The 25,823-nt window shown below is 36.7% G+C and overlaps 1 protein-coding gene across 1 annotated transcript; it reads left to right on the top strand.

The window, feature by feature from the left end:
* Positions 1–6,341: 6,341 nt before the first annotated feature.
* Positions 6,342–16,666, top strand: LOC134663150 (uncharacterized). The gene is made up of 3 exons (XM_063519494.1): positions 6,342–6,414; positions 15,311–15,508; positions 15,964–16,666. Exons 1-3 carry the CDS (start codon positions 6,388–6,390, stop codon positions 16,585–16,587), a joined length of 849 nt encoding a protein of 282 aa, XP_063375564.1. The 5' UTR covers positions 6,342–6,387; the 3' UTR covers positions 16,588–16,666.
* The last annotated feature ends 9,157 nt before the right edge of the window (positions 16,667–25,823 follow it).

Genomic DNA, 25,823 nt, shown 5'->3' with positions numbered 1-25,823 from the left:
TTATATATTTTTTGATCTACTTTCGGAGCAAAATCCGTGTTATTCCAACAAATTTGTCGTTTTGATCTCCAGGGACCATAATCAATTACTTATTTTATGTGAACATCCCTTATTGTAACCTTTATTTATAGAATCTGTGCGGAAAAAGAGTCGCGGAATTTAAGGGGCCCAATACATTCCACGACTCTTCTCTTTCCGAACAAACTTTTTAGTATTCCGTACCTCAAAAGGAAAAAAAGAAACCCTTATTGGATCACTCGTGTGTCTGTCTGCCCGTCTGTCACAGCCTATTTTCTTAGAAACTACTGGACCAATTAAGTTGAAATTTGGTACACATGTGTAAATTAGTGACCCAAAGATGGACAAGTAGGTAATTACAAACAAATGAATTTTAAGTATAGAGGGCACTTTGGAGGTTAAATCAGAAAGTTAAAAAATAAAGTTTTTCAAACTACTTACATACATATATTGTGTTTTATATCAAATGAAAGAACTCATTTTGAGCATTTCAAATATATTTTATTATTATTTTAAAATACATAGGTTAGAAGTTATTTAAGAAAATAGCCAAAAAATGACCCCCCACTTTATCTCCGCAACTACTGGGTCTAAAATTTTGAAAAAAATACAAAACAGTAGTTTTTTACTTATATAGATAACAGGAAAACCTTTTAGACATGGGCAGTCAAGCGTGAGTCGGACTTAATGGACGGAACTTTTTAAAGCGTTTATCAATACAAAGACACCTTAAGATCGTGTAGTATCGTCTATATTATGATTATTATGAATTATGATAAATCATTGAAAAATGGTACGTATCACAATTGAAGCGTTAAAAAATTGTGTACCTACAAACTTTTATATGTCCAGTCATCTGAAGTGACCCCCCTGCATAGAAGTTTGTATGCAAAGGTGCCAAGCTAATAGTATTGCTGACTGTACAAAAAAAAGCTCATCACTACATGGTATAAAAGAAAGTCGCTTCCCGCTGTCTGTCTGTCTGACTGTATGCTTAGATCTTTAAGACTACGCAACGGATTTTGATGCGTTTTTTTTAAATAGATAGAGTGATTCAAGAGGAAGGGGGCGGGTCGCTAGTATCATATAACATATAAATAAAGAAAACATGAGCTGGTAAAATTTGGCGTTACCCATGCTGCCCTCTCTCGACAACTTCAGAAATTAACTATTGTTTGAGCTACGAGTAGGTATCATTGCTCTGCATTGAATCCCATGAATTCATAAACAAAAATGTAGATGGCGTAGTAATGCATTAATTATGACAAAGTGAAAGAGAATAAAATAACAAAAGCGGATCCTGACAGTTTCATATCCGTCTGAATTACGAGTAGGTAAGTATCACAAAATCAGTGTTGTAGGGTTTTTTTACTCATAAACAAAGTAAACAGATACCTATAAAGTAGCAGGTACTACCTATAATAATAAAATTGTGTGTAGGTACTTATAGGGCCTAAAATGAATTAACTTACATTACATGTGTTAATTCATTTGTAATATAACACGTACATATGTAGGTACCTACACGATTTCTAGCTAATTGGTACCTACAAAATTAGCAAAATTGTAGACTTGTTGAAATTTACCTTTTTTGACCGTTTACCATTACCTACCAAGTATACGTTAATATTTACCATTTTGAAATATATTTATGAGAACAAGGACTTGTGTAGAGCAGAAGCTGAGCGCGCCCAGCACGACGCACGCGTTGAGCGGTAGCGCGCGCAGTACGTGGTAGCGCGCGCCGCGCTCCTCCAGCGCGCCCAGGAACGCGTGCATCCGCCGTTGTTCCTCCGCCGCTGCAAATACTTTTACTACAAGTTTGCTCTAAAAAAAGACAAATTATGCAATACGAGCGAAGAACACGATAACTGATGGACATCAGCCCTAGTGGCACGGTCGCATTTTTATCGTTTGTCACCATGCGTGTCACGTTCTAACAAGTATGTAAGTGCGAAAGTGACGGGCATAGTGGCATAGTGATAGTCGGTAAAAATGGAACCGTGCTGAGCTCGCAGGATGTCATTACGTATCATGTCTGTGTACAGTAAGATGCAGAGATAATTGCCCGACTGCCCGTGCCCCCTTGGTTTGGTGCCCCCCCGTTTCAATTCAATGCAGGGCGGTCTTTTATCTCTGCTACTATTAGATCAACAACAACATTAAACTCACTAGGTGTCTTAATGAGCGCCGTGGCCGTGTAGACGGCCATGTCATCGCAGTGTGCGGCGGCTGACTCCAGCAACGCCACGTGACCGAAGCTGAGAAACAATACACTGGTTGATAACATAACGCCAGACACCATGACACCAAACACCCTGATAGTTCCAAATTCCTGAAAATCAATGGACTGATTAAAGTAACTTTGCAGAGAACTATGAAACTTTCCATATAGTACAATAATAGCGAATGTAAATAACACTTGCAGGCGGTTTGGTGCAACCGCCCTTATTAAAGTGACGAGAAGAAAAGGTAGTCGAACGGATGAATATAGTTTACTTAATGATACGCATTGGTTTACCTTCCAATCAACTACAAATAAGCAATAAGCAGTTGACACTATTATCCTGCAGCAGCTGCTAATCCAATCGAAGAACAACTGAAATGATTGGTAAATATTAATTTTAGTAACATTACGTAATCGACATCAAAAGTAAAATTTCGGCAAAAAAGCTACGTAAGTAAGCGGCGCGCGGCGTTGTATGTAGATGTAAGCTTTATTTATTTACTTATAAATGGTTAAAATGTTTAAACCTGGTTTAAACGTATTTTTCGTCGATTTCCGATCAATAAGTATTAAATGTCCATCAATGATGATGTTCGTCACCTGGAGCTGCCAACTTGTGACCCTCGTAAAGTGATTGATTACCAATTCTTCGATCAAAAATACGTAAATTATTTGGAGTAGGTATAGCTCTCACTAATAATTTAAGCGGGTTGTCCGTATCATCGAGTCCCTGAAGGATTTGATGGTAGATCTGGCATTATGGCTGCGGGCGCGCGCGTCCTGTGCTCCGGAACCCGTACCTCTGCAGCCGCCTCTTCAGCACCAGCAACCGCGCGTCAAACAGCGCCGTTACCAGCAGCTTCGTTGTACACGAACATGCTAACAATACGTCAAAAAGGAGCGCTGGAATAAAAAATCCAAACAATATTAAAGATGTTTTCGCTGTATAAAACAACGTGTAGACCCAAATATGCGAAATGAAACAGAAGTGCCATTATACGCTTGATTTATTTGTTTCTGCAAATGGTTAAATATTCTCGGCGAGTCCAGAGTGATATCCGTCAACTTGTTCTGTGTAAAGTATTTGTAAATTTATTCGTCGGGTCCAGAGTGAAGTGCAAATAGAAATAAAGTATAGGAGGTGCGACGGCTGCATTACGAATATAGAGCTCCAATTCGAGGTGGACATTAAATATGCTACGACAAAAGCCACAGTCACACAGTAGGTTCTCGCGAGGGGCCGCCAGCGCGGGCGCACGGCGCGGCCGCTGTACAGCCCGCACAGCACTCGCGTGCGCATAACCAGCGTCAGGTCGCAGACGCAGGGAGCCGGAGCCTCCGACATCGCGCTGAATAATTAGACACGTGTGCTTCTCGAGCGAGTCCTCAATACACTATCCCTGCCGCTGACATAATTATCTCAGCGCTTCATCAAAGATATAAATAACGGCCAATCAATATTTCGGTATTTCATTCCATTAGACGGTACCACTTTATTCTATTCGCTAGGTGCACGACTGGTGCTGCCGTCATTTTGGCGGACTTTCTATGTTAAATCTTATGGAGTAAAATTAGTTCAAGCGGCTGCCGCTAGTACTAATGGCGGACATTCCATTATTTGTGTTGTGTTACTGTAGTTAGTAATCAGGTAAATAATTAACTGCGGTACTGTTCTTTGCGGTATTTTCGATATATTTTTGGGCGAGTTGAATACTCATACTCATACTCATACTCATTTATTCATAATATTATTATATATTACACGTCACAATTTTATTTACATGAGATAGATTACTAGGTTGTTTAGTGTTACAGAGATTAGATTATTATTACAGTTTCGGTTATAAATAAATATGTCAATTAATTTTACAATAATAAGCGTTATATAAATAAAAATTAAATTTGATCCATGATGTTATGTTGAATATACCTAAATTGAGTCATAATTTCAGATTGTAGAATTCATTCAGGCTATAAAAAGCGTGGGAGAAGAGCCATTTTTTCAATTCCCGCGTAAATGAGTTCGACGATTCTATTAAAGTAATGTCTATGGGCAATATGTTCTTGTTTGGACGCAAGTCACAATCTACAAAATATTCTGACAGTGTTCTGACAATTTTGCGATTTGGTTTGGCACCGACTTCAAACATATTTTTATTTATCTTGTTGGAAGTCGGTTATTTAAGATTTTTTTAAACGGCCCTTGACACTAAAACCCAGCTGCCAAGGTTTATAAATATTTCTTTGTCAATTTCTGATTAAATGTTCGGCAGTAGAGTTTTGATACCGAGCGCGTGCATGCAATTCGGCGGATGCAACCATCATTTTTAGCTAAGGCAACGAGGTTCACTTCACACGATATAGTATTCACATGATATGAGTAGGTACAATTCAATTCAATTCTTTATTGCAGATAACAAATGATCCATATTAAATTAAAATAATTAAAATTACGTACACAATAAAAAAACAATAAATAGGAACACTTAAAAATGATTAAAATAAAATTAAAATATTCAATCTTACACAAAATAAAAAAGGTACATTTTAGAATTACAGACACAAAATAAACAATAATAATAGTCAAAATTCAGTTAATTATTTACAATGCAGTTGTAAGGGCGATGAGTCATCTCCAGAGATGTGACTTATTTGAAATACTTGTATTTAAAATGCAAATACAAAATGCAAAATACCTATTTTGTATTTTGTATTTAAATACCTTTTGAAAAAAACTATTTTGTATTTTATTTGAAATAGTTTTTGTGACCTACGGGCTCAGCACGGATCCATTTTTATCCACTATCACTATGCCCGTCACTTTCGCACTTACCTACTTGTTAGAACGTGACAGGCATGGTGATAAATGATAAAAATGCGACCGTGCTACTAGGGCTATTTTCTATTTTCAAAATACAAAATACTTTTATCACGACGACGTTTTTATCACACTAACGAGAGGCATTATACTAGCTGTAAAACATTACAAATCTAAATTAATGCTTTTAAAATTTGTCAGTTATAAACCATCATCTTTCCGGTTAATATGAGCAAACAACTAGAAATTTGCACTTTAGATAGAGGACTGATTGACACACTGTTTTCAAAGAATAAAGAGTCTTTTCAATTCGGATATTCTGAGTAATACTTTTTAATTCAGACTAGGTATTCACTATTCAGAGTACCTTTTATTGCAAAGTATTTGTATTTTTAAAAAGTATTTTGAAAATACCTATTTCGTATTTTGTATTTTAAATAGAAATTCAAAAACTATTTTGTATTTTGCATTTGAAATAGTATATCAAGGAAGTATTTGTATTTTGTATTTAAATACTTTTTATAAAGTATTTTTCACATCTCTGGTCATCTCAATAATTATTATGCTTAATTTAGCCCAACGCAAGAAGGTAAGATTCGCAATAAGGCTTATAATTTAATAATTTAAAGCTTATCAGTTTAGTAGGACAAAGCACTGCCGCTGGGCGTGTCGCTGCATTCGCCAGCAAGGACGTGCCGCCAGATATAGAGATCTAGAAGCGGTAGTGCTGTACATATATTTCACCAAGCGACATTGCAAATTTTTACTTGGTGTGTAAATCTTGCAATATAAATATTACTATTTACTTTTATTTACTACTAAATTAACCCGTAGATTCTGACGAAGCTTTGCACAAACTTGATAGTAAGAATGCATACACTACATACATATCCCTATAGGTTCCATACTTGACGTAGCACTTGGCATGAAAACTTAGTGTGCCGACGAGTGGTCCGCCTCTACCTATCGCCCAGAGGGTTATTTTGAACCCTCTGCAAAAAAAACTGCTACTCACTACACTAAGATGAGAGGTGAGACAAATGAGTCTAATATAATAACCTAAGAATTTAAACCTCCTCCTCTTTCCTAGTAAATAAAATACGATGAAAAATTACAGAACTCGAGTATGTAAGTCGGGTTGTCGTGTGCTAGTTGACAGCAAACTGCAAATCGTAAACAGATCACATTTGTTATTACCGCCGTGTACATGCACCTTATAGCGTGTGCTTTGATAAGTCCAAGGCTCTTCCAGCAGCGCACGAGTTGACCTGCGCGGGCGCCGTCAGAGAGCCATTCGACAACCACTCGCCGTCGCGCGCGCAACATGACGAGGCTCTCACTGCTTCTGCACGTGAGTAACTAGCTTTATTATAAACTTTTATTATACAGGTTATTTATTGCTCGGGATTTCTCGTTTTAATTTCATGTGATTTTCTATCATAAACAATTAGTAATAGATCCCTTATTATAAAACATGTCCTTTAATAAATAAAATCCAAGCAAGATTATTTTGGCAGAAAGTCGAAAAGCCTAAAACAAAAATTATATTTGTTTGTCTAGTTGTTCTCCTCTGCAGGTCGCATTTCTCAATCGATTCTCGTGAATTTGTGTGCGCAAGTTTGGTAATTAAATATTTATTTTTCTTACGTTTCGTTAAAAAAAACCGAAATGGCGGAAATTGGCATAAATGACTAAAGTGCCAGTAAGATCTATGGTACTTAAGACTATTGTGAGTTCGCTGTGATAATGACTAAATAAGGTCTATTAGTAATTATTACATTTTTTAAGCTTATCGCGGGGTCTACAGCTCACACAGCCACTAGTTAATATTTTGGTTCATATAAATTAAACTCTTACCTTTAAACCCTTACATATCTCGTATAATTCGTTTTGTAATTACCTGAATGTTTTCATTTCAGTTATAAGTAGCAAGTAAAAACTAATGTTATTATTACACGTACGTATTTATATACTTCAGTCTACCTCTGTAGGTACTTACACTGCAATTCAATTATTCGTCGCGCATATCATTATAAGTAATATCTAGATTAGGTTAGTTCTAGGAATAACTTTTACTTATTGACCTTATGTCTAGTATTATGCTTCCTATTGAGATCTCTGAATACAACAAGATTACCTTTGGCTAAAGGTTTTGTTTCTTATTTCTTTAATAACTTTTAAAAGAACTACGATTAAAGCAGACTATCGCGGCAGAAAATCTATAGTGGTTTCTTGTTTACTGTACAGCATATGTAAATTATTGTTACACTCGAGAAGCCGGGCAAATAGTCGTACAAAGTTAGCTTTTTACTAACAACTTCTTGACATATGCGGATGGTTTTCAACAAGCATCTTGGCAAATACAAGTAGGTATGAACTGTCGGGAATTAACCATGGACTTACGTTACATAAATGTACAACGTACTTGACGATGCTCCAATCGTTTCCACATATGACAGAAATAATGTTAACTTTTAATATTTGGATTAATTAGCCAGTCAAACACTACGACATTTACCTTATTTTTTTAACTACACATGCCTGAAACGCCGGCGTTCTAGCACCGCAACAAAATAGGCATAAGGCATAAGTAAATAATAAAACTAGTGACAACACATTCTTTCCGCTTCTGTTTTTTCTACAGTATGTCTGATGGCTTTTTATGCTCTATTGTCTGTAGCAGTGGGTATAACGTGTAATCTTACCGCGGTGTCAATAACTACCGAACGTGTCAGTGACTACTTATCTTAAATAGATTTTACACGCTTGTACGCGCAAAGCGGCATAATAAAATTATAGTTAGGTAAAATTATGATATTTATTTCATAATTTAAATTTGATTCCGAATTATTTTGCTTGCAACAATATGCTATATTTATAGCAAGGGTTTTCATAATTTAGATTTCTTTTTTGATTTTGTCAAGTTTACGCGCTGTAAAATACCTATTTAACAATCTCAACTATTTATTACAGTGGTCGTAAATTGAATAATAGCACTTTTTAAGTCCTTTATGCTAAGTTTGCACCATTTCGAACATTATCCAAACAACGAAACGACAGAAAAATTTCACGAGAATCCGTTGTGAATTGCGCGACCTGCAGAGAACATCCGGACATACGAAAGCAGTTTGCCCGAGTCAAATCGGAGACCTTCGCTAACGCTTCGGTTAATTAGAAAAAGGAGATAAATACTTAGACTGAAACGGATATGTGAATAAAATAAAAGGTATTAGTAACTAGGTAAAGGTAAATCTCAAGTAGAACTTGTAAAATACATAAATAAAATTTGCCATCGTTTAATGAATAGGGAACTTCGTGCTTTTAGATGCAGCTCAATAGTCTGCGCAGGCTGTGCAAGCGCAGGGTCACCGACCTCTACAGCCTTAACTGAGAATGCACAATGATGCACAGGCCTCGTTGTAAATGTTACACCATTTATCTTTCTGATACTGACTCGCAGGTTTTATTGGAATACGATTAAATGGAAACCTTTAAAATTTTGCTTAATACTTTATTGTCCATTTATGCAAAACTATATGCTTCAACCTTGTCTTGTGACATCTTTAAACTTATGATGTGCTATGCAATAAGTACCTTAAGAGGAGTGCCTTTGTTGTAAAGTGGACAAGCTGCGTGATTTGAGTTACGTAAATAAATATTTTGAGGTAAATCAATTAACAGACCTTCTATGGTCTAATATTTCATAGTGTGTTAACATGAGGTTTAGTTTAAAACCGATCAGTTAGTAGGTAAATCGTTGGAATAGAAGATGTAGTCCTACATAACGTTTAAATCATCATGAAACGATCATTCTTTGAAGGGTCTAAATATATTTAAAAGTTAGAAGATAAGTAATCACATTATTATACAAATTCTATGGGCTAGCTCCTATTTCTACCTATTACTAGCTACAGAATATTTAACATATCTCTATAAATGATAATGAACAAACGACATCTACACATACCTAAGTAGTTACCTCTATACTATTACCTACATATAAAATAAACACAAATACCCTATAATGACCCTAATACTCTCTGCGGCAATCAGGTACTTTTTTAAAGAGTATTGAAGATATTCGGGAGTTTATAACTACTAGCCAGAGTACATCGAACTATGGACGGTTCGATGAGGCCTTGGCATTTCAATTGGTCATGGGTTAGGAGCCGTTTGTGTGGGGACACAATGGAATAGCACTATTTATAAAGCAAAACTTATTACATGTACAGATCGTGAAGCGTAAAAACAGTATCTATCAAAGGAACTCGCTAGCCATTATTTAGTTATACAAATTATGTGCTAAATAAACCGGTAGGTTAGGATATTTTTTATTTGCTCATTAACGTCAACCTGCATTGGAAAAATTAGTTTTAAAAAGTTTAAAGCCAAATATTCATAACAGCTTTCCTTAAAGCATATTATGATTAAGACTGATTATATCAAATTAATTAATCGATTAATTCCTCACTTGCTATTTAACAACACGATATATGTAATAATAAAATCCCTTTATTTTTGGCTCACGTGGAATCGTCTGTCATAAAATATCGTTCGATTGTCATCAACTCATCAAGTAAGTTACACAGAAAGTTTTTCCACTTTTCCTTTATTTGTGATATCGTTTGCAGACGTCTTTTAAACAGTAAGTGGTTAAACAGTAGTTTAAATTACTGATATGTCTAAGGAAACTTTCCAATGTTGCGAAATGTTTCGGTAATTTAACGTAGGAAAAATTCGGAAACATCTTACATTTTTGTATGAGAATTGAAACTTTCCAATTTTAAATTTAAATTTCCCATATTTCCTAGTGAAAGTATCATGAAATTTCCGAAAATTTATAGAATTTTATGGAAACTTTCTGCAACTTGCACATCTTTAGTTTAAATACTATTGTTTTTTGCTAAAATTGTGCCAAAGTCACCGTGTAAACGCTGTCATTGTCAAATTAGTCAAAACAATAGACCAATTAATTACGTGCAAAGTCAACACCTTGTGCAAAGCTTCAAGTTCATCTACATGTAGGTTAATGTGTCTCAAATTGTTAGGACACAGATATTATCTCCTGACAATGTACTTTACTGCACCCACGACCGCTGGTTTCACATGCCATGTTGCGAAACCTCAAACTAGACACATTATGTGACCAATGCGGCCATTAACTTATATCTACATCTCTAGTAATTGAATACATCGATTCAGTAGGCCCATGCATCTAGTGGTCGTTTTTATTACACTACATATTATGATCGCCACATATTACAAAAAAGTCCCCCATCGCGTCTGTCTGTCTTGTCTCTATGTTCGCGATTAACACAAAAACTACTGAACGGATTTGTATGCGGTTTTCACCTATAAATAGATGGATTCTTGGGGAAGGTTAAGATATACAATTTTTTAAGGTTTTGTGTAACCCGTGCGAAGCTGGGACGGGTCGTTAGTTTTCAAAAAACGTTTTAAGTTTTCATGAGTCGTATAAAGATAGTATTCGTTAGGTGCACGACTGGTGCTGCCCTCATTTTGGCAGACTTTCTACGTTAAATCTTATGGAGTAAAATTAGTTCAAGCGGCTACCGCTAGTACTAATGGCGGACATTCCATAAGATTACCTGTGTTTGTGACGATCAGCGCCACTTCCCCCTCCACCGACTTCGCACCTGGCGAATAAGGCGTCTGCCTTTAAATAATAAAGCACAGTGAGATAGATAAAGTAACGCTTGCCCCATCTTGTTAGTAGGTATCATGCTTAGGTACTCATATATCTGTAACTACCAGCTCGGCATCAAATCAGCCTCAAAACAGAGCCTGGGGTCTGTGACAATATGCATAAATTACATTCAGTTTCATTGAGTAATATTTATGTTACTCATTAATTGGCATGACAATATTTTAATCCTTGGAATCATACGCCCAACGGCTACATGAGTTCAAACATTAGATTATCTGCGTCTGTGGGTGGACCATTAATCTGGTTTAATTATTTTGCAAACAAAATGTGAAGTATGTTGGCGTAGCTCATTATTATCTACACACATTATGCACGCGGGTGTCGCTAGTACTTTGCGTAATAAAATAATCAGTTTACTTATGACATCAATTAATATGATACTTGTTTACAAATGGTTTAGTACCTTATTCTGTATTTAGTTGCGTGAACCTATTTGTACGCTTGACGAAAGATGATCAATATTTGCCGTTTGTTTATATGCATCCCTACATATCGCAATGTGACCGCAAGAACCCTTCGTTTCAAATTTCATTCGACGATTTGATTGCAAAAGATATCAAGTAAAATTGATTTTATGGAAATTTAGCCCTTTAATTGTTCGTTTCGAATCTTGATGACCGAATAAGTCGCAGGTCGTGTCCGGCTGTGATCCGGAAGTCGACACACAATGCCGTGCCTTGGCCGCACCCTCAAGGTCTAAGAAATGGAACGCAGAACAAAAAGTCTCAATGTATCATTGATACGATGACGAGGTTCAGTATAATTATAAGAGTGGGTTAAATTTTGTGAGCAGCCGAAAGACGGGAAATTGTTTGTTGTTTCAAGCAAAAGATACTGAACTTATTGTCGAGTGCCTGTAAGGCGCTACAACCGGGAAGATGCAATTAGAACTCGGCTTAATCGATCGGCACTGCGATCCATTTTGAACATGAAAATGACAATTTATTGGATTCGATTTAGATTATTTAGTTTTTTATAATCATTTATTTACAAACAAGATATATACAGTGTATTACTAAAAGAAATTAATTATTTAGTTTGTATATACATATTTCAATAGGTAAATAAAAAAGAGGGGAATAAAAACGTTTTTTTTTGTAAATCATTGAAGTGAATTCAATAATAGTCTTCAAAATAATAAGAGCTAAGAAGGTTTGCTAACAGCGCTTTTTTTTATTTAGAATTTTTTTTTCGAAATACTTTGTATTACTTTACTATTTAAGTATGTAGTTGCAACAGTAAAGTTTCTTTGTTATACCGATCCCCACATATTGGCAATAAGGTCATCCAATTAAGTGATTGAATTATAATCAAATTAGCTTCCTGACAACAAAAGCGTGCACGCTCTGAAAACATGTACCGTAGAGTTTCGTATCTTTGCCTGGGCTCCCTATTTTCGCCTACTTTGACAAAAGTTGCCATTAACAAAATGTTTCTAATGTAAGCCTTACATAAAACTACTAAATACAAAGTATTTTTTACGGGTGTCAACATTCTTCGAACAATCTGCGGCTAACTTCACACAGTTTACGTTCAGTGAGGTTTTTTCGCGACGCCGACCACACGTTTTTTTAAGCCAGTGTTTGAACTTCGGTTTTTAACAGTGATACAGACCAGGTAATGTTAAACTCTTTACATGATTATATACTATAACTATTTCTTTTTCATATGAAACTATTATTTAATGGCTAGCTTACGTTTAGAAGTCACAATTGGATAAAACATTGGTGAAGGTATTTTGCGTCCATCTTGTTGCCAAATTTCGCCTACCCCTAGGGTTGTCAAATTTGTTTTACCACATTAATAGGGTATTTGACTGTAAGTATTTCAAATAAATTATTTTACACCATGCATGAAATAAAGCATCATAAGGTTAATAGAGAAACGTAGACAGCAGTTATTTTTTAGACACAATTTATATTTTAAAACCGGTATAAAACTATAAACAATAGGTAACTTGATTGTGACGTCACATGCTAATGTTACATAATAAACCCCATAGTAGCAAAATCGTTTTGACAGTTCGAAAAAAGAAACTGATTTGACTAGTAGTCAAATACCCTATTGGTGGTGGATGGCATTACTTGTTTCCAAATTTAAATATTTTTGTACAGTCAGCAACAGAAGTTGCTCAGCGAGCCAGGTTTAAATATTAAATATTTTTGTTAAAAATTATAATTTTTTTACTTATAAACCATTACTCCCCTTTATTTGGCATGTTGGTTAATTTTTGGCAGCCCTAGCTTCGTTATAGAAAATGTATGAAACCAACTTCAGACTGTTACCAAACTTCGCCTACTACACCGTTTTTTTAAAATATGGCTAGTCTGGTGTAATTAAGGTTCATAGTATAGTAGCACATTCCAAATAGATACGACTTAACATGTGTTAGTCACAGAAAAGTGTATTATTAGCGGTAAAGCATGCCGTAGGCGAAGATTGGGAAAAATACCCAAACATCGCCTATTGCCTTTGAGGCCATTTTTTACCAACTTAACCAATGAAATTCAAAGTTTCAATTGTGAATACTGATAGTTAGGAACACTAAAAAACGTTTTTTCGCCTTAATGGATTAAAATGCTTTCAAATTTGAGAGATTTTTTAGGAAAAGTGTCAAAACCCAGGTGAAGATAGGAAACTCTACGGTAATAATATTCACAATAGAAAAAACAGGCCAACAACGTTGCACTACCAAGCGACGCGTAACAAACGTATAAAATATTAATAGTAAAATATTTTAGAAATATTAGGACTAGCACTCTAGCAATAATGACACACGCTTCCATGAGAAGGTATATAAGAAATTATATACTACCCACGTACCTACATACTTACATGAAGTTACCGTAAAATGGGGTGAGTAGGGGCAAAACTGAAATTCAAACCTCGATAACATTTTATTTTTACATATGAAAACTGAATGGTGTAGGTATATAATAAGTGTTCCGGACGTTTGTATTTTAGTTTTTATTTTATTTTGGGTAGTTTCATTTCATAACTTTGACGATAAAGAGGAAAACCCACCTCACCCCGCCCGTAGTGCCTCGTATTTGGGGTGAGAGGGGTTTTCATACAAAGGTGATTTTGGAAGATTGTTGGATCAATTTTTTTTAATTATGCGTATTACTATAGCTCCATTTTAAATTGGAATACATTATTTTTGTAGCAGTAGCCTTAAAATCCCTTCTCACCCCCCTCTCAAACTTTCTCTCCCCATTCATAACCCACCTCTCCCCGCGAAACCTACTCACCCCGTTTTACGGTACCTAGTTACCTACATTTCAAAAGTTTTAAATTTTTTACGGTGTTCAAATTGGTGTTCCAGTGTCACATACGGTTGTTATGCTTGAAAGGGCCCTATGTAAGCTTAATAAGTCTCATGCATGTCAGAAAATTTATTCGATAAGTTAAATAATAAAATGCATACCCACGTAGTCCACATGTATGGTATGATTGTAGGGTATGCAATAATATAAATATTTATTTACAGGTGTTGTTGCTCCATATGCAATACGCAATTTATGAATTATTTATAACAATGCTCGGCTTTACAAGCTTTTATTCAACTCCACCCGTTCTATCTGTCTGTCACTTTAGCAGTACTATAAATACCTATGCATGGAAGTATGTAGTTAAAGTATTTAATTATTATTTTGAAAAGTCAAACAAATATTTTAGTTGAAAGGCAATCAGCGGCTTCGAGTCAGTTCGAGTGCTTTTATTCGATTACTTGGGCAAATAATTATGCATAGGTATTCTGAACATGCTGCACGAGAATGCTGCATTGCCACTCAATGTGATTGGTAATAAGTACAATGTGATGGTTTTTTATTCATATTAAATTTAAAATAAGAATTATTAAACTAAAATGCATGAGTGTACGTTATCTATCATGATTACAGTACTAATGCACGTGGCTCGTATGTAGGTGGTGTTATTACTTGACGGGCAATGCAATATAATAGTTGACGCTGTTTTCAAGGCGAATCCTAATTGCTGTACGCATTTAATGAGATTCAATAAACTAGTTTCCATCATAACCAGGGGAAAATTATAGGCTAAAAGTATTTACTAGCAACTAGCACATACTAGTAACTGATACCAATCACGATAATCGTGTATGCTAGAAAAACCCAGCTAATACTGTAGTTACGGGTATAATTGAAGATGGTGATGATTTACCTAAGCAAAACTGTATAAACGTTTCACTTTTTGCACAGGCAGGTGATTCTGATTAGCACGTAACGAACTAAATGCTAAAAATACCTAGTTAATGACCTATGCATAAAGTTATTTCATTAGAAATGTTTTATCTTATTCTCTGCTAATTCCATAAGAAAGAGTACAGGTACAAAGGATCTTTTGATCTTTTAGGTACCTATTTCACCATTAGGTTGTAAAACAAGTTACTAGATTAATATTACCAAACAGCGATTGCACAATGAAATTGAATGTTATTATAAATTTCGGATATACCAAACATCAGAAATTACTAAGTAATTGTTATATTACATTTCAGCTCGTGTTGCTGCTTGGAGCAGCATGCGCGGCGCCGGCGCCGGAGCCGGGCCGGGTGCCGAAGGTGTACAACGCGCTCATCACATCCAACCAGAACCTGGAACCCAGCAAAGCCTACCCGGTGTATCAGCCGGTGTTGCACGACCCCTTCGGCTTCCCGTACTCGCCTTTCGTGTATGGGGACTACCCTATCAGTAATGTATGTTATCATTGACATGGTTTACAAAGTACCTAGTACATGTAGAGTTCGAAGTACACCTAAGTCTCAAAGGAGCCCTTGAATGAAGATAATAAGTAATACAAAAGTACTACAAAAAATATTTTGTTGTTGTTGTTCTTGGAGGATATAATCAAACGGAGACGCCATGTCTGTAATTTTCTGTACAAAACAGTCTGCCGATTTTTGCGGGGGAGGGGAACGTCAAATGTATGCGTAACGTAAAAATAGCCATGTCAGATAAACGTCAGTCCATACATTGTGTATGACCGATGGCCGCCTATTTTCGACAGAGGGGAAAGCCTGTTAATGGCTACTCCGTTTAGTTGTATCCTCCAAGTTGTTGTTAGATAAACTAAACGACAGTTGACCGCAATTTTTTTACACATAACGACAGTTGAATGCGTTTGTATAACTATCTCTTCGTTTAATTGCAGGGTTTGATCCCGGTTCCTGCGCCATCTCCCAAGGGACAGCCAGCACCTGCACCTCCTGCTCCATCCCCAGAGTCACCGCCGAATCCTGCAGAAGCTCCGTCCGAGGATAAAACTCCCTCCAGCGAGATTCCGCCACCTGAGCCGCAGCCTGAATCCGACAGCAACAAACCGACGCCCGCGCCGCCGCTCCCGCCTAACACAGAATCCCCCATACCGCTAAATGAATTCGGCTTGCCTTCTCAAGTTTTGCCATTGGGACGGGTTAATCCAGCTTATAATGGATTCACGCAAGTCGGCCCATTCACCTACCCGTACAGCCCGTACACGTACTCTGGCTTCAGATTCTACGACCCGTATGATCCGTTTAGCTTTAACCCGTACGCAAATTTGCCGCCTTTATATAGACCATTGGCGAATACATTGGTACCGCAAGGTCCTGCGCTGGTTCCCGCCAGGGCTGGGCCCGCAGCGCCAGCGCCCGCACCTGCGCAAAGTGCAGACGCGCCTCCCTCCGAACCAAATGACCTTAACCTCCTCAACTATGCGTCGAAGGACCCCGCTATACCTAATGTGCCTCCGCCTCCACTACCAAGCGGTGGACTAAAAACTGATAAGTCAGAATAATGGGGAAACGGCAGACTTGGACATATTTCTTTTAGTCCACAAACAGTAGATCAAGATATACCTATACACTCCCCAAACACATTAAAAAAGGGAACACTACTCATGTCAACCTTTCGACATGTCGAGTTGGAACAGGCTAACTCAACTCAGATTTTGCAAATTGCATTGACAAAGTATGTACTTACTGTACCATGTTATCATTAACGTCAAATGTCCATGACAAAAATTTTACACTTCCACACCCTGAGGGGAGCCCTATGCGAAGGTAGCTTGGTTCGACTATAGTTCTCAAATTAATTTGTTTTTTGGGATGCAATTTTTTTCTATTGTGTTTCCTATGAAAAATTCATAATATTTTAGAAAACTAAATTATTAGCAAAATTCCTGTCCTCGAGTTTGCAGTGTTTATCTTGGTCGGTGGGTGTGATATTGAGATTAAGTATTATAATGACTTCTATAGGTGTATTTTGTTAAGGATGACTTAAGGATGACTCACGCTAGACCAGGCCGGGCCCGGGCCGAGGCGTCCGACATGTTCTTTTCTATGACGGCTGATTGTTGATCACGTGGTGCTTTCTATAGAAAACGAAGCGGCGGAAGCTTCGGCCCAGCCCCGGCCCGGTCTAGCGTGAGTCATCCTTTACGCTACACCGTGCCCCGTGCCACAGCCATCACGCCGTGCTCGAGCTGTGCCTGACTCCTGAGCCAATTACTTTTACAATGGGTAATTAACGTTTTATTTAGTCAGCAGTTACAACTCGCAGATTCAGTTTTGAAACTGTTTCTTCTCCGCAATTTTGACGAGTGTCCCCATTTCCCGGTCGACACGAGCAAGACGCGCACGGCATGGGCATGGGCATATGTAAGAGAATCAGTTGATCGAGTGCCGGACGACGCTCTTGGTCGCCATGGTTCGGTGCTACGTGAGTTAGTCCTTACTCGTGTCATCCCAGTGATGCTGATGACAGCTAAATTTATTTTAAATAATATTGATGAGGCATGACAAAGTTCCTGGTGATACTTTTTGTATTTATGTAATTTTTAAAGTTTGTACAAGTGTTATTGATATCAATATTTGTCATTATAATTATTATATTATAGAAAAATATGCCGATATAAAGTTGTCAGACCTACACAATTTTATTTACCTAATTCGTGAACCTTATTGAAAAACATAAGGTTACTACTACTAGATACGCAACATGGTCGGTTGGACGTATGAAAAATCGAGCACGTTTATTAATATCAACTACTGAGACTGAGATCCAGAGACGTACACTTTTTAGGGTTCCGTAGCCAAATGGCAAAAAACGGAACCCTTATAGATTCGTCATGTCTGTCTGTCTGTCTGTCCGTCTGTCCGTCTGTCTGTCCGTCCGTATGTCACAGCCACTTTTCTCCGAAACTATAAGAACTATACTGTTGAAACTTGGTAAGTAGATGTATTCTGTGAACCGCATTAAGATTTTCACACAAAAATAGAAAACAAACAATACATTTTTGGGGTTCCCCATACTTCGAACTGAAACTCAAAAATTTTTTTTTCATCAAACCCATACGTGTGGGGTATCTATGGAAAGGTCTTCAAAAATGATATTGAGGTTTCTAATATCATTTTTTTCTAAACTGGATAGTTTGCGCGAGAGACACTTCCAAAGTGGTAAAATGTGTGTCCCCCCCCCTGTAACTTCTAAAATAAGAGAATGATAAAACTAAAAAAAATATATGATGTACATTACCATGTAAACTTCCACCGAAAATTGGTTTGAACGAGATCTAGTAAGTAGTTTTTTTTTATACGTCATAAATCGCCTAAATACGGAACCCTTCATGGGCGAGTCCGACTCGCACTCGGCCGCTTTTTATCCTTCGATTAGTTAATCGTTAAGTACCTAACATTAATTAACATGTAGTGCCTGTTATAATAAAAAACGTATCTTCAGTTCTATGTTTATTTTCATAGTGACATATTTGTTTATAAAAACAACCATGGTAACTCAGAATAATGTAAGGAGGTTAGTCAACGTATTGTGTTGTGAATCCTACCTAATTCCAACACTCCCACTTAGGTAGGATATAGCAAAAACATAATAACATAATATAAATATTTAAAAAAAAAACCAGCTTCTACACCAGTGACTCCCACTCTTTAAATAAAAAAAATAATTGTCATAATGACTCCCACTAAATGAAAATTTTCATATCAGTATGTTGTTTTTAAATCTTATAAATTTGTCTTTCGGGAGAGGCTTCGTTAAACCGTCTGCAAGTTGGTCTTCTGTATTGACATATGTGACAGTTATGTCTCCAGCCTCGTAACGTTCACGTACGTAATGATATCGAACGTCTATATGTTTTGAGCGCTTGTGAAATTCTGGATTTTTAACCAGTTTTATAGCACTCTGGTTGTCGACATATATGTTCAAAGGTTTGCAGTTCAAACTCTCATCAATTTGGTTCAGGAATTGGCGAATCCACATAGCTTCCTTTGTTGCATCACACAAAGCCATATATTCTGATTCTGTCGTTGAAAGAGCAACTGAAGGCTGGCGACGGCTACTCCAAGTGATTGGTCCGCCGTTCATTAAAAACAGATACCCTGTCGTCGACCTTCTAGACTCTGAATCTGTAGCATAATCAGCATCAGAAAAGCCAGTTAGATGTGGGTCACCACTGCCACTGTACAATAAACCAAGCTGTGAAGTGCCTGCGAGATAGCGCATGATTCTCTTTACAAGATGCCAGTGGGACGCAGTATAGTTAGTTAAGTATCTACTCGCAACTCCCACTGCATAGGAAATGTCTGGTCTAGTTGTAGTTGCGAGATAAATCAGACATCCAACAACCTCTCTGTATGGTGCATTCTTGTCAATGTCATCGCAGGTAGCAACGGTGCTGGTTTCAATTGGAATACTCACCGACTTAGCATCGATCATGTTAAACCTTTTTAACATATTCTTCACGTAGTTTGATTGGTGAATATGAATTGTGCCGTTTTTTATATTCTTTTCCATTTCTAAACCAACAAAGTATCTTGGATTTTCCTCGACTGTTATTTCAAACTGCTTTCTAAATAGGTTAAGGAACATTGTAAGTGTAGATTTCTTCTTAGAGAACAAAAGTCCATCATCTACATAAATTATGAGTATCACTCTTTCATTATCTAGTAGTCCCACATAGACACATGAGTCTGCTTGTATACTTTGAAATCCAATTTGCCTTAGGAATTCATCAAGTTTTCTATTCCAGCACCGTGGAGCTTGCTTAAGTCCATAAAGAGAACGTTTCAGTTTACATACTTTCTTCGCATCTATGTCAAGTCCTTGCGGTGGCAGCATGTATATTTCTTCATCTAGATTTCCGTATAAAAACGCTGTCTTTACATCAAACTGGGTCATTTCATATTTTTTATCGGCACAAACTGCAAGTAGAATTCTTATTGAATCGTACCTGGTTGTTGGAGAAAAAGTCTCACAGTAATCTATTCCAGGTTTCTGGTCAAATCCTCTTGCCATAAGTCGTGCTTTATAGCGTAAAATTGTGCCATCTGGATTAATTTTCCTTTTAAATACCCACTTAGATGTTATTGGTTTCTTTCCATCTGGTAATTCAGTGATTTCCCAGGTTTTGTTTTCTTTTAAGGACTTCAGTTCCTCGTCTATGGCACCTTTCCATTCATCTACATCATGGCTTTTCATTGCTTCTTCGTAAGTGCGTGGTTCTTCGGAAATGATATTGGCCTCATATCGGCTTGGAGCTTTGAGATTTTCTCTCGGTCTCAACATTCTTGTCACATTTAAGTCTTCTACAGTTGATGTTTCGTTAGTATCAAAGAAAGTATCTATTAGGTTATGATTTTCCTCCATTGAAGCTTGACCAGTGCCGGTAACGTCTTCTATTAGAACTAGGTTGCGGGGTTCAGTCATAACATTCTGTTCAACGTTATCATCTATTACAAACTGCAATGGTTGATCGTGGTCTCCTTGCTCACCAGTAAACGACGATTCATTAAAAAGTACATTATGTGAAATGTGTACCTTCTTAGTAACAGGATCATAAAGACGGTAATTGGTAGAGTTCCCGTCATAGCCAACGAAAACTAATTTTTTACTCTTCGAGTCAAGTTTTCGTCTCAACTGGTTTGGTATGTGCATATATGCGTCGCAGCCAAAAATTTTCGTATGATTTACATAGGCTTTCTCTCCAGTCCACTCCTGATAAGGGGTTGAATTCGGCGTCTGTTTAGTAGGAGTTCTGTTCAGAACATATATGGCACAATTGACAGCTTCGGCCCAAAGATGCTTGGGGCGCTTAGAATTTTGGAGCATGGTTCGCGCTGATTCCATAATTGTGCGCATGTCGCGTTCGGCACGCGAGTTTTGTTCAGGCGTGTATGGTGCTGTTGTTTCCAAAGTTATTCCAAAATTATTTAGAAAAGCTTTAAGTTCATTATTGCAGTATTCTCCGCCACAATCTGTATGTAGTACTCTCAGAGGACGACCAAATTTGTTTTGAATTAATCGTAGAAATTCTTTGAAGTTTTCAAAGACATCACTCTTGTGTTTTATGTAGAATGCAATTCGGTAACCGGTACATGCATCTTTAAATAGAACGAAATATTTAAAACCAGATATCGAAGGTGTTGACATAGGCCCGCATACATCTGAATAAATAATTTCGCCAGGGCGGCATACCCTCTTCTCCGTGTCTGGTTTTGCAGGAAATGGGAGTCGGTGTTGCTTTCCATAAGCACATGCCTCACAAAAGAAATCTTTAAAATCATTTTGAGAAATTCCGTGTAAAGTTCCATTGTTTATCAAAATTTTCAAATAGTTAATGTTTATATGGCAGAGCCTGTCATGCCAGAGTTTTAAATTATTGTCAGCTGTCACAGCATTGACATCGCCAGCCAGAGTTTCATGTAAAGCGGTTTTAAATAGTAATCGATGAAGATTATTAGGTTGTTTGTGTGCATAGGCCACCAACCTTTTTTTGGCATCTAATATATATACATGCCACTTTTCTTTGGTAATTGTGTAGCCTTTTTCGGTTAAAACTCCTTCAGAGATTAGGTTTTTCTTAAGTTGTGGAACATATAGTATGTCGTTAATTTGAGAGTCGTACCACTGGTTATCGAGCAACTTTTTAATATAGACTGTTCCTGCCCCTTCAACGCTCAGTTGATAGTTGTCACCGAGTCGCACTGATTTTATTGGGCACTCGTCAATTTGTTTAAAAAAATCTAATCTGCTGGTCATATGAGATGAAGCTCCACTGTCTAAATACCAGATGTCATTGTCTCCAGCTTGTAAGTTTTCTGTATAGGTTTTGACCATGAATGCCGAGTACGTCATATTTGCTCCTGAGTTTGATTTGTTAAAGCTTCGTTTTCGCAAATAGCAATCTTTAGCTATATGTCCTTGCTTTTGACAATAGTAACAAATTTTAGGCCTTACAAAAGATCTTCTCTCAGGATATGAGTTCTTAGTGACAGTAGCTAAGGCAATAGGATCGGCGATATCATCATTGCCAAGACTTGCTTCTTCATCCAGAAGCCTTGCAGTTAAGTTAGCTATTGTTTGTTTTGAAGCATCCATCGATAGCCATGCTTGTCTAACGTTTCTATATTTAGTTGGCAGACTGCCAATAATTTTTGTAATAATTGCCGAGTCACTTATGTTGTCTCCGGCCTCTTTTATTTGCTTCGCCAGTGATTCAACTTTTGCAATGTGTTGTGCAACACCATCTTTCTCTTTCATCTTATATGCGTAGAAACGTTCATGAAGAGACATTTTGTTAAATTCAGATTTTTGAGCATAAACAGCGTCAAATTTATCTATCATCTGCCTCGCTGATGTACAGTTTTCAATAATTACCATCTGTTCATACGTCAAAGACGATGTGATTATGAACATTGCGGCCGCATCTTGCCGCTCTTGCAGGTCCCCTGCCGCCAGGCCCTCCCCAGTGCCGCCGGTACTCGCACTCGTGGCAGCGGATCCACTTGCTTCACTTTCTATAAACTTCCCTAGACCTTTCGCTTTTAAAGCGCACTTTAATTGGAACTTCCATTGTAGGTAGTTTTCCGCACTGAATTTCTGCAGCATGCCAATGCCCGTTATTAATTCTTTATCCATCTTTAAACTGGGACCATAACCGTTATAATAAAAAACGTATCTTCAGTTCTATGTTTATTTTCATAGTGACATATTTGTTTATAAAAACAACCATGGTAACTCAGAATAATGTAAGGAGGTTAGTCAACGTATTGTGTTGTGAATCCTACCTAATTCCAACAGTGCCATCAGAAAATGTAGTGCCTACTTATAATATATAGGAATCCTATATTTACAGGATACTTACTTATCGGGGTTTGCTAAAATTTGACCATTTCTTACGATAAAAGAATGAAATAGTACATCTATTGCGCTTTTTCAGCCATATACAATACCTACCTACTGTAAATAAATATGATATGAATGGATATGACAAATGATAACAGAAATTAGCGGTTAGTCTACAGTGTGTAAATCCAATACGGGCAATAAATTAAACCAGATATTAAATGTATCTGTGTTATCATTAATTAAGAAGTTTATTTACATTTAATTATGACCCCCGTAATTATTTTTTGAAAATTTACCGATGAGCAATATGTATACTGCAGGCATTACGAGACATAACATGACATTACGAAATAAGTACGAGCTTTTTATTTTGCCAACAAGCGTTGACAGTTACTTTAAAAAGCTCATATCTCGTAACTTGTGTGTCGTTTTAATTGCGGGCCAAATTGTTTTGTATGGTTAATATTTTCATTGTATTTCTAAGAAAAAAGCGGCCTAGTGCGAGTCGGACTCGCCCATGAAGGGGTATTTAGGCGATTTATGACGTATAAAAAAAACTACTTACTAGATCTCGTTCAAACCAATTTTCGGTGGAAGTTTGCATGGTAAAATGTACATCATATATTTTTTTTTACTTTTATCATTCTCTTATTTTAGAAGTTACAGGGGGGGGGGGACACATTTTACCACTTTGGAAGTATCTCTCGCGCAAACTATTCAGTTTAGAAAAAAATGATATTAGAAACCTCAATATCATTTTTGAAGACCTATCCATAGATATCCCACACGTATGGGTTTGATGAAAAAAAAAATTTTTGAGTTTTAGTTCTAAGTATGGGGAACCCCCAAAATTTATTGTTTATTTTCTATTTTTGTGTGAAAATCTTTTAAATGCGGTTCACAGAATACATCTACTTACCAAGTTTCAATAGTATAGTTCTTATAGTTTCGGAAAAAAGTGGCTGTGACATACGGACGGACAGACAGACAGACAGACAGATAGACATGACGAATCTATAAGGGTTCCGTTTTTTGCCATTTGGCTACGGAACCCTAAAAATATCTCAATATAGGTACGTCTTAGGTCCTATGCTAACCACCGTTTAAATATTGGCCCGTATTGGATTTAGACACTGTATAACTAGAAGCCGAGATTTGGTAAAGGGCTTATCTGTGTATATATTACACTATCTTTCCACTAATTGATATTGCTACTATATCGTATCAAAACTGATCTTGACATGTACCTACCGTTTCGGATTTATACAGGTTGTTTTTTTAACACGCTTTTATTAGGTCGACCTGTATGTAACTATGTAATGTAATCTTGCAAGTTAAATTTGATCCACTTCCCGGTTTCCAATTGAGCTGAAATTTTGCATACACATGTAAGTCGGGTGACAATTCAATATTATGGTAGGTACCATCGAGCTGATCTGATGATGGAGACAGGAGGTGGCCATTATTAGGTCGACCTGTATGTAACTAACATGTAATGGAATTTTGCAAGTTAAATGTGATCCACTTCCCGGTTTCCGACTGAGCTGAAATTTTGCATACACATGTAAGTCGGGTGACAATGCAATATTATGGTACCATCGAGCTGATCTGATAATGGAGACAGGAGGTGGCCATAGGAACTCTGTGATGAAACAACGCAACCTAATTGTGTTAGGGATTTTTTAGAATTGTCTCGATGAGTATTAGTTGTCTGTCGTAAGAAAAGTACAGTCAGCGATAAAAGCGTGTACCAAAAATTAAATTTTTGCCAAAAACTTATTATATAATTAAATTAAAGATTATTTTAAGAAGAGAAAGGATAACAGTCCACATTAGTATTCAGTATTCATTTATTTCTTGCTTACCCAAAACCATTTTGGTAAAGAGTATAATACATACGAGATAACTATTCCAAAGCCATACAAAGCACAATGGGGGAGCGGACAGGAGACAGCTCTCAAACGATACATGATGTGAAAGAGGACAAAGACAACGACCGTGATTTGGAACTTTTGGAACAACCACGGCCACTCTATCAAGAGGGAACGACTGAGAAGAAGAAATAGGCAGGTATTAGTATATTACTAACTTTAGGAGAGTTTTAAACGATAACTATAAAATATGTAGTAATGGAAATAGTCATAGTGTATTTATATAGATAGAATTCCCTATTCTGTACAAAATAAGCGCAATTTCACAATGTCATAAAAAATCAATTTTTTTAGTGTTTAACTAAGATCTTAGGAGATTTCACCTTTTTCTATGGCAATGACTTAACCGGGGGAAAATGTTCCAAATTGGGATTTCGTGTTTATTCCGCCCAGAATGAGGAGCTCTTGAAACTTACTAAATTTTATCAAAATCTGACAAACAAAAATCGACAACTAAATAAAAACGGGACCTCATATCGTTTTCTTCTTGACTCCTCAAATAAACTAACCAATGATTTAAAAATATATATTATGGAAACCACATTAAAGATCATTCCAATGTGCCTTTTAACATTAAGCAATTACGCAATATGTTAATAATAAAAAAACATGTCACGAATACCTAAATACAATCAAACAATAAAAAAGCTTCCAATCAATGTAGCACGTAGTAGCAGTTTTTTTTTTCAAGCAGATGACAATCAGATTTTAGGTCAACCTGTAGGTACTGTACCTGTATAGGTATATTTATATGAATATATTATGTTGACACTTCATTTAGATCAACTTGTCCCCTGATAAAAATAATGTATCAAACACTCAGTAAGTACTCTAAGCGTATCTGCGAGCATACGCAAGTTCACCAACATGTCCTTTAAGTGTTATATTTCATTAATATTTGCAACTTTAGTTAATATTTGTGTACAGGTATTACATTCCAAATATATTCTTATCTATA

The sequence above is a fragment of the Cydia amplana genome, chromosome 4 (assembly GCF_948474715.1).
Source record: "Cydia amplana chromosome 4, ilCydAmpl1.1, whole genome shotgun sequence".
Lineage (NCBI taxonomy): Eukaryota > Metazoa > Arthropoda > Insecta > Lepidoptera > Tortricidae > Cydia > Cydia amplana.
The sequence above is the reverse complement of the archived record's forward strand: the minus strand, read 5'-3'. Positions and strand labels throughout refer to the sequence as shown.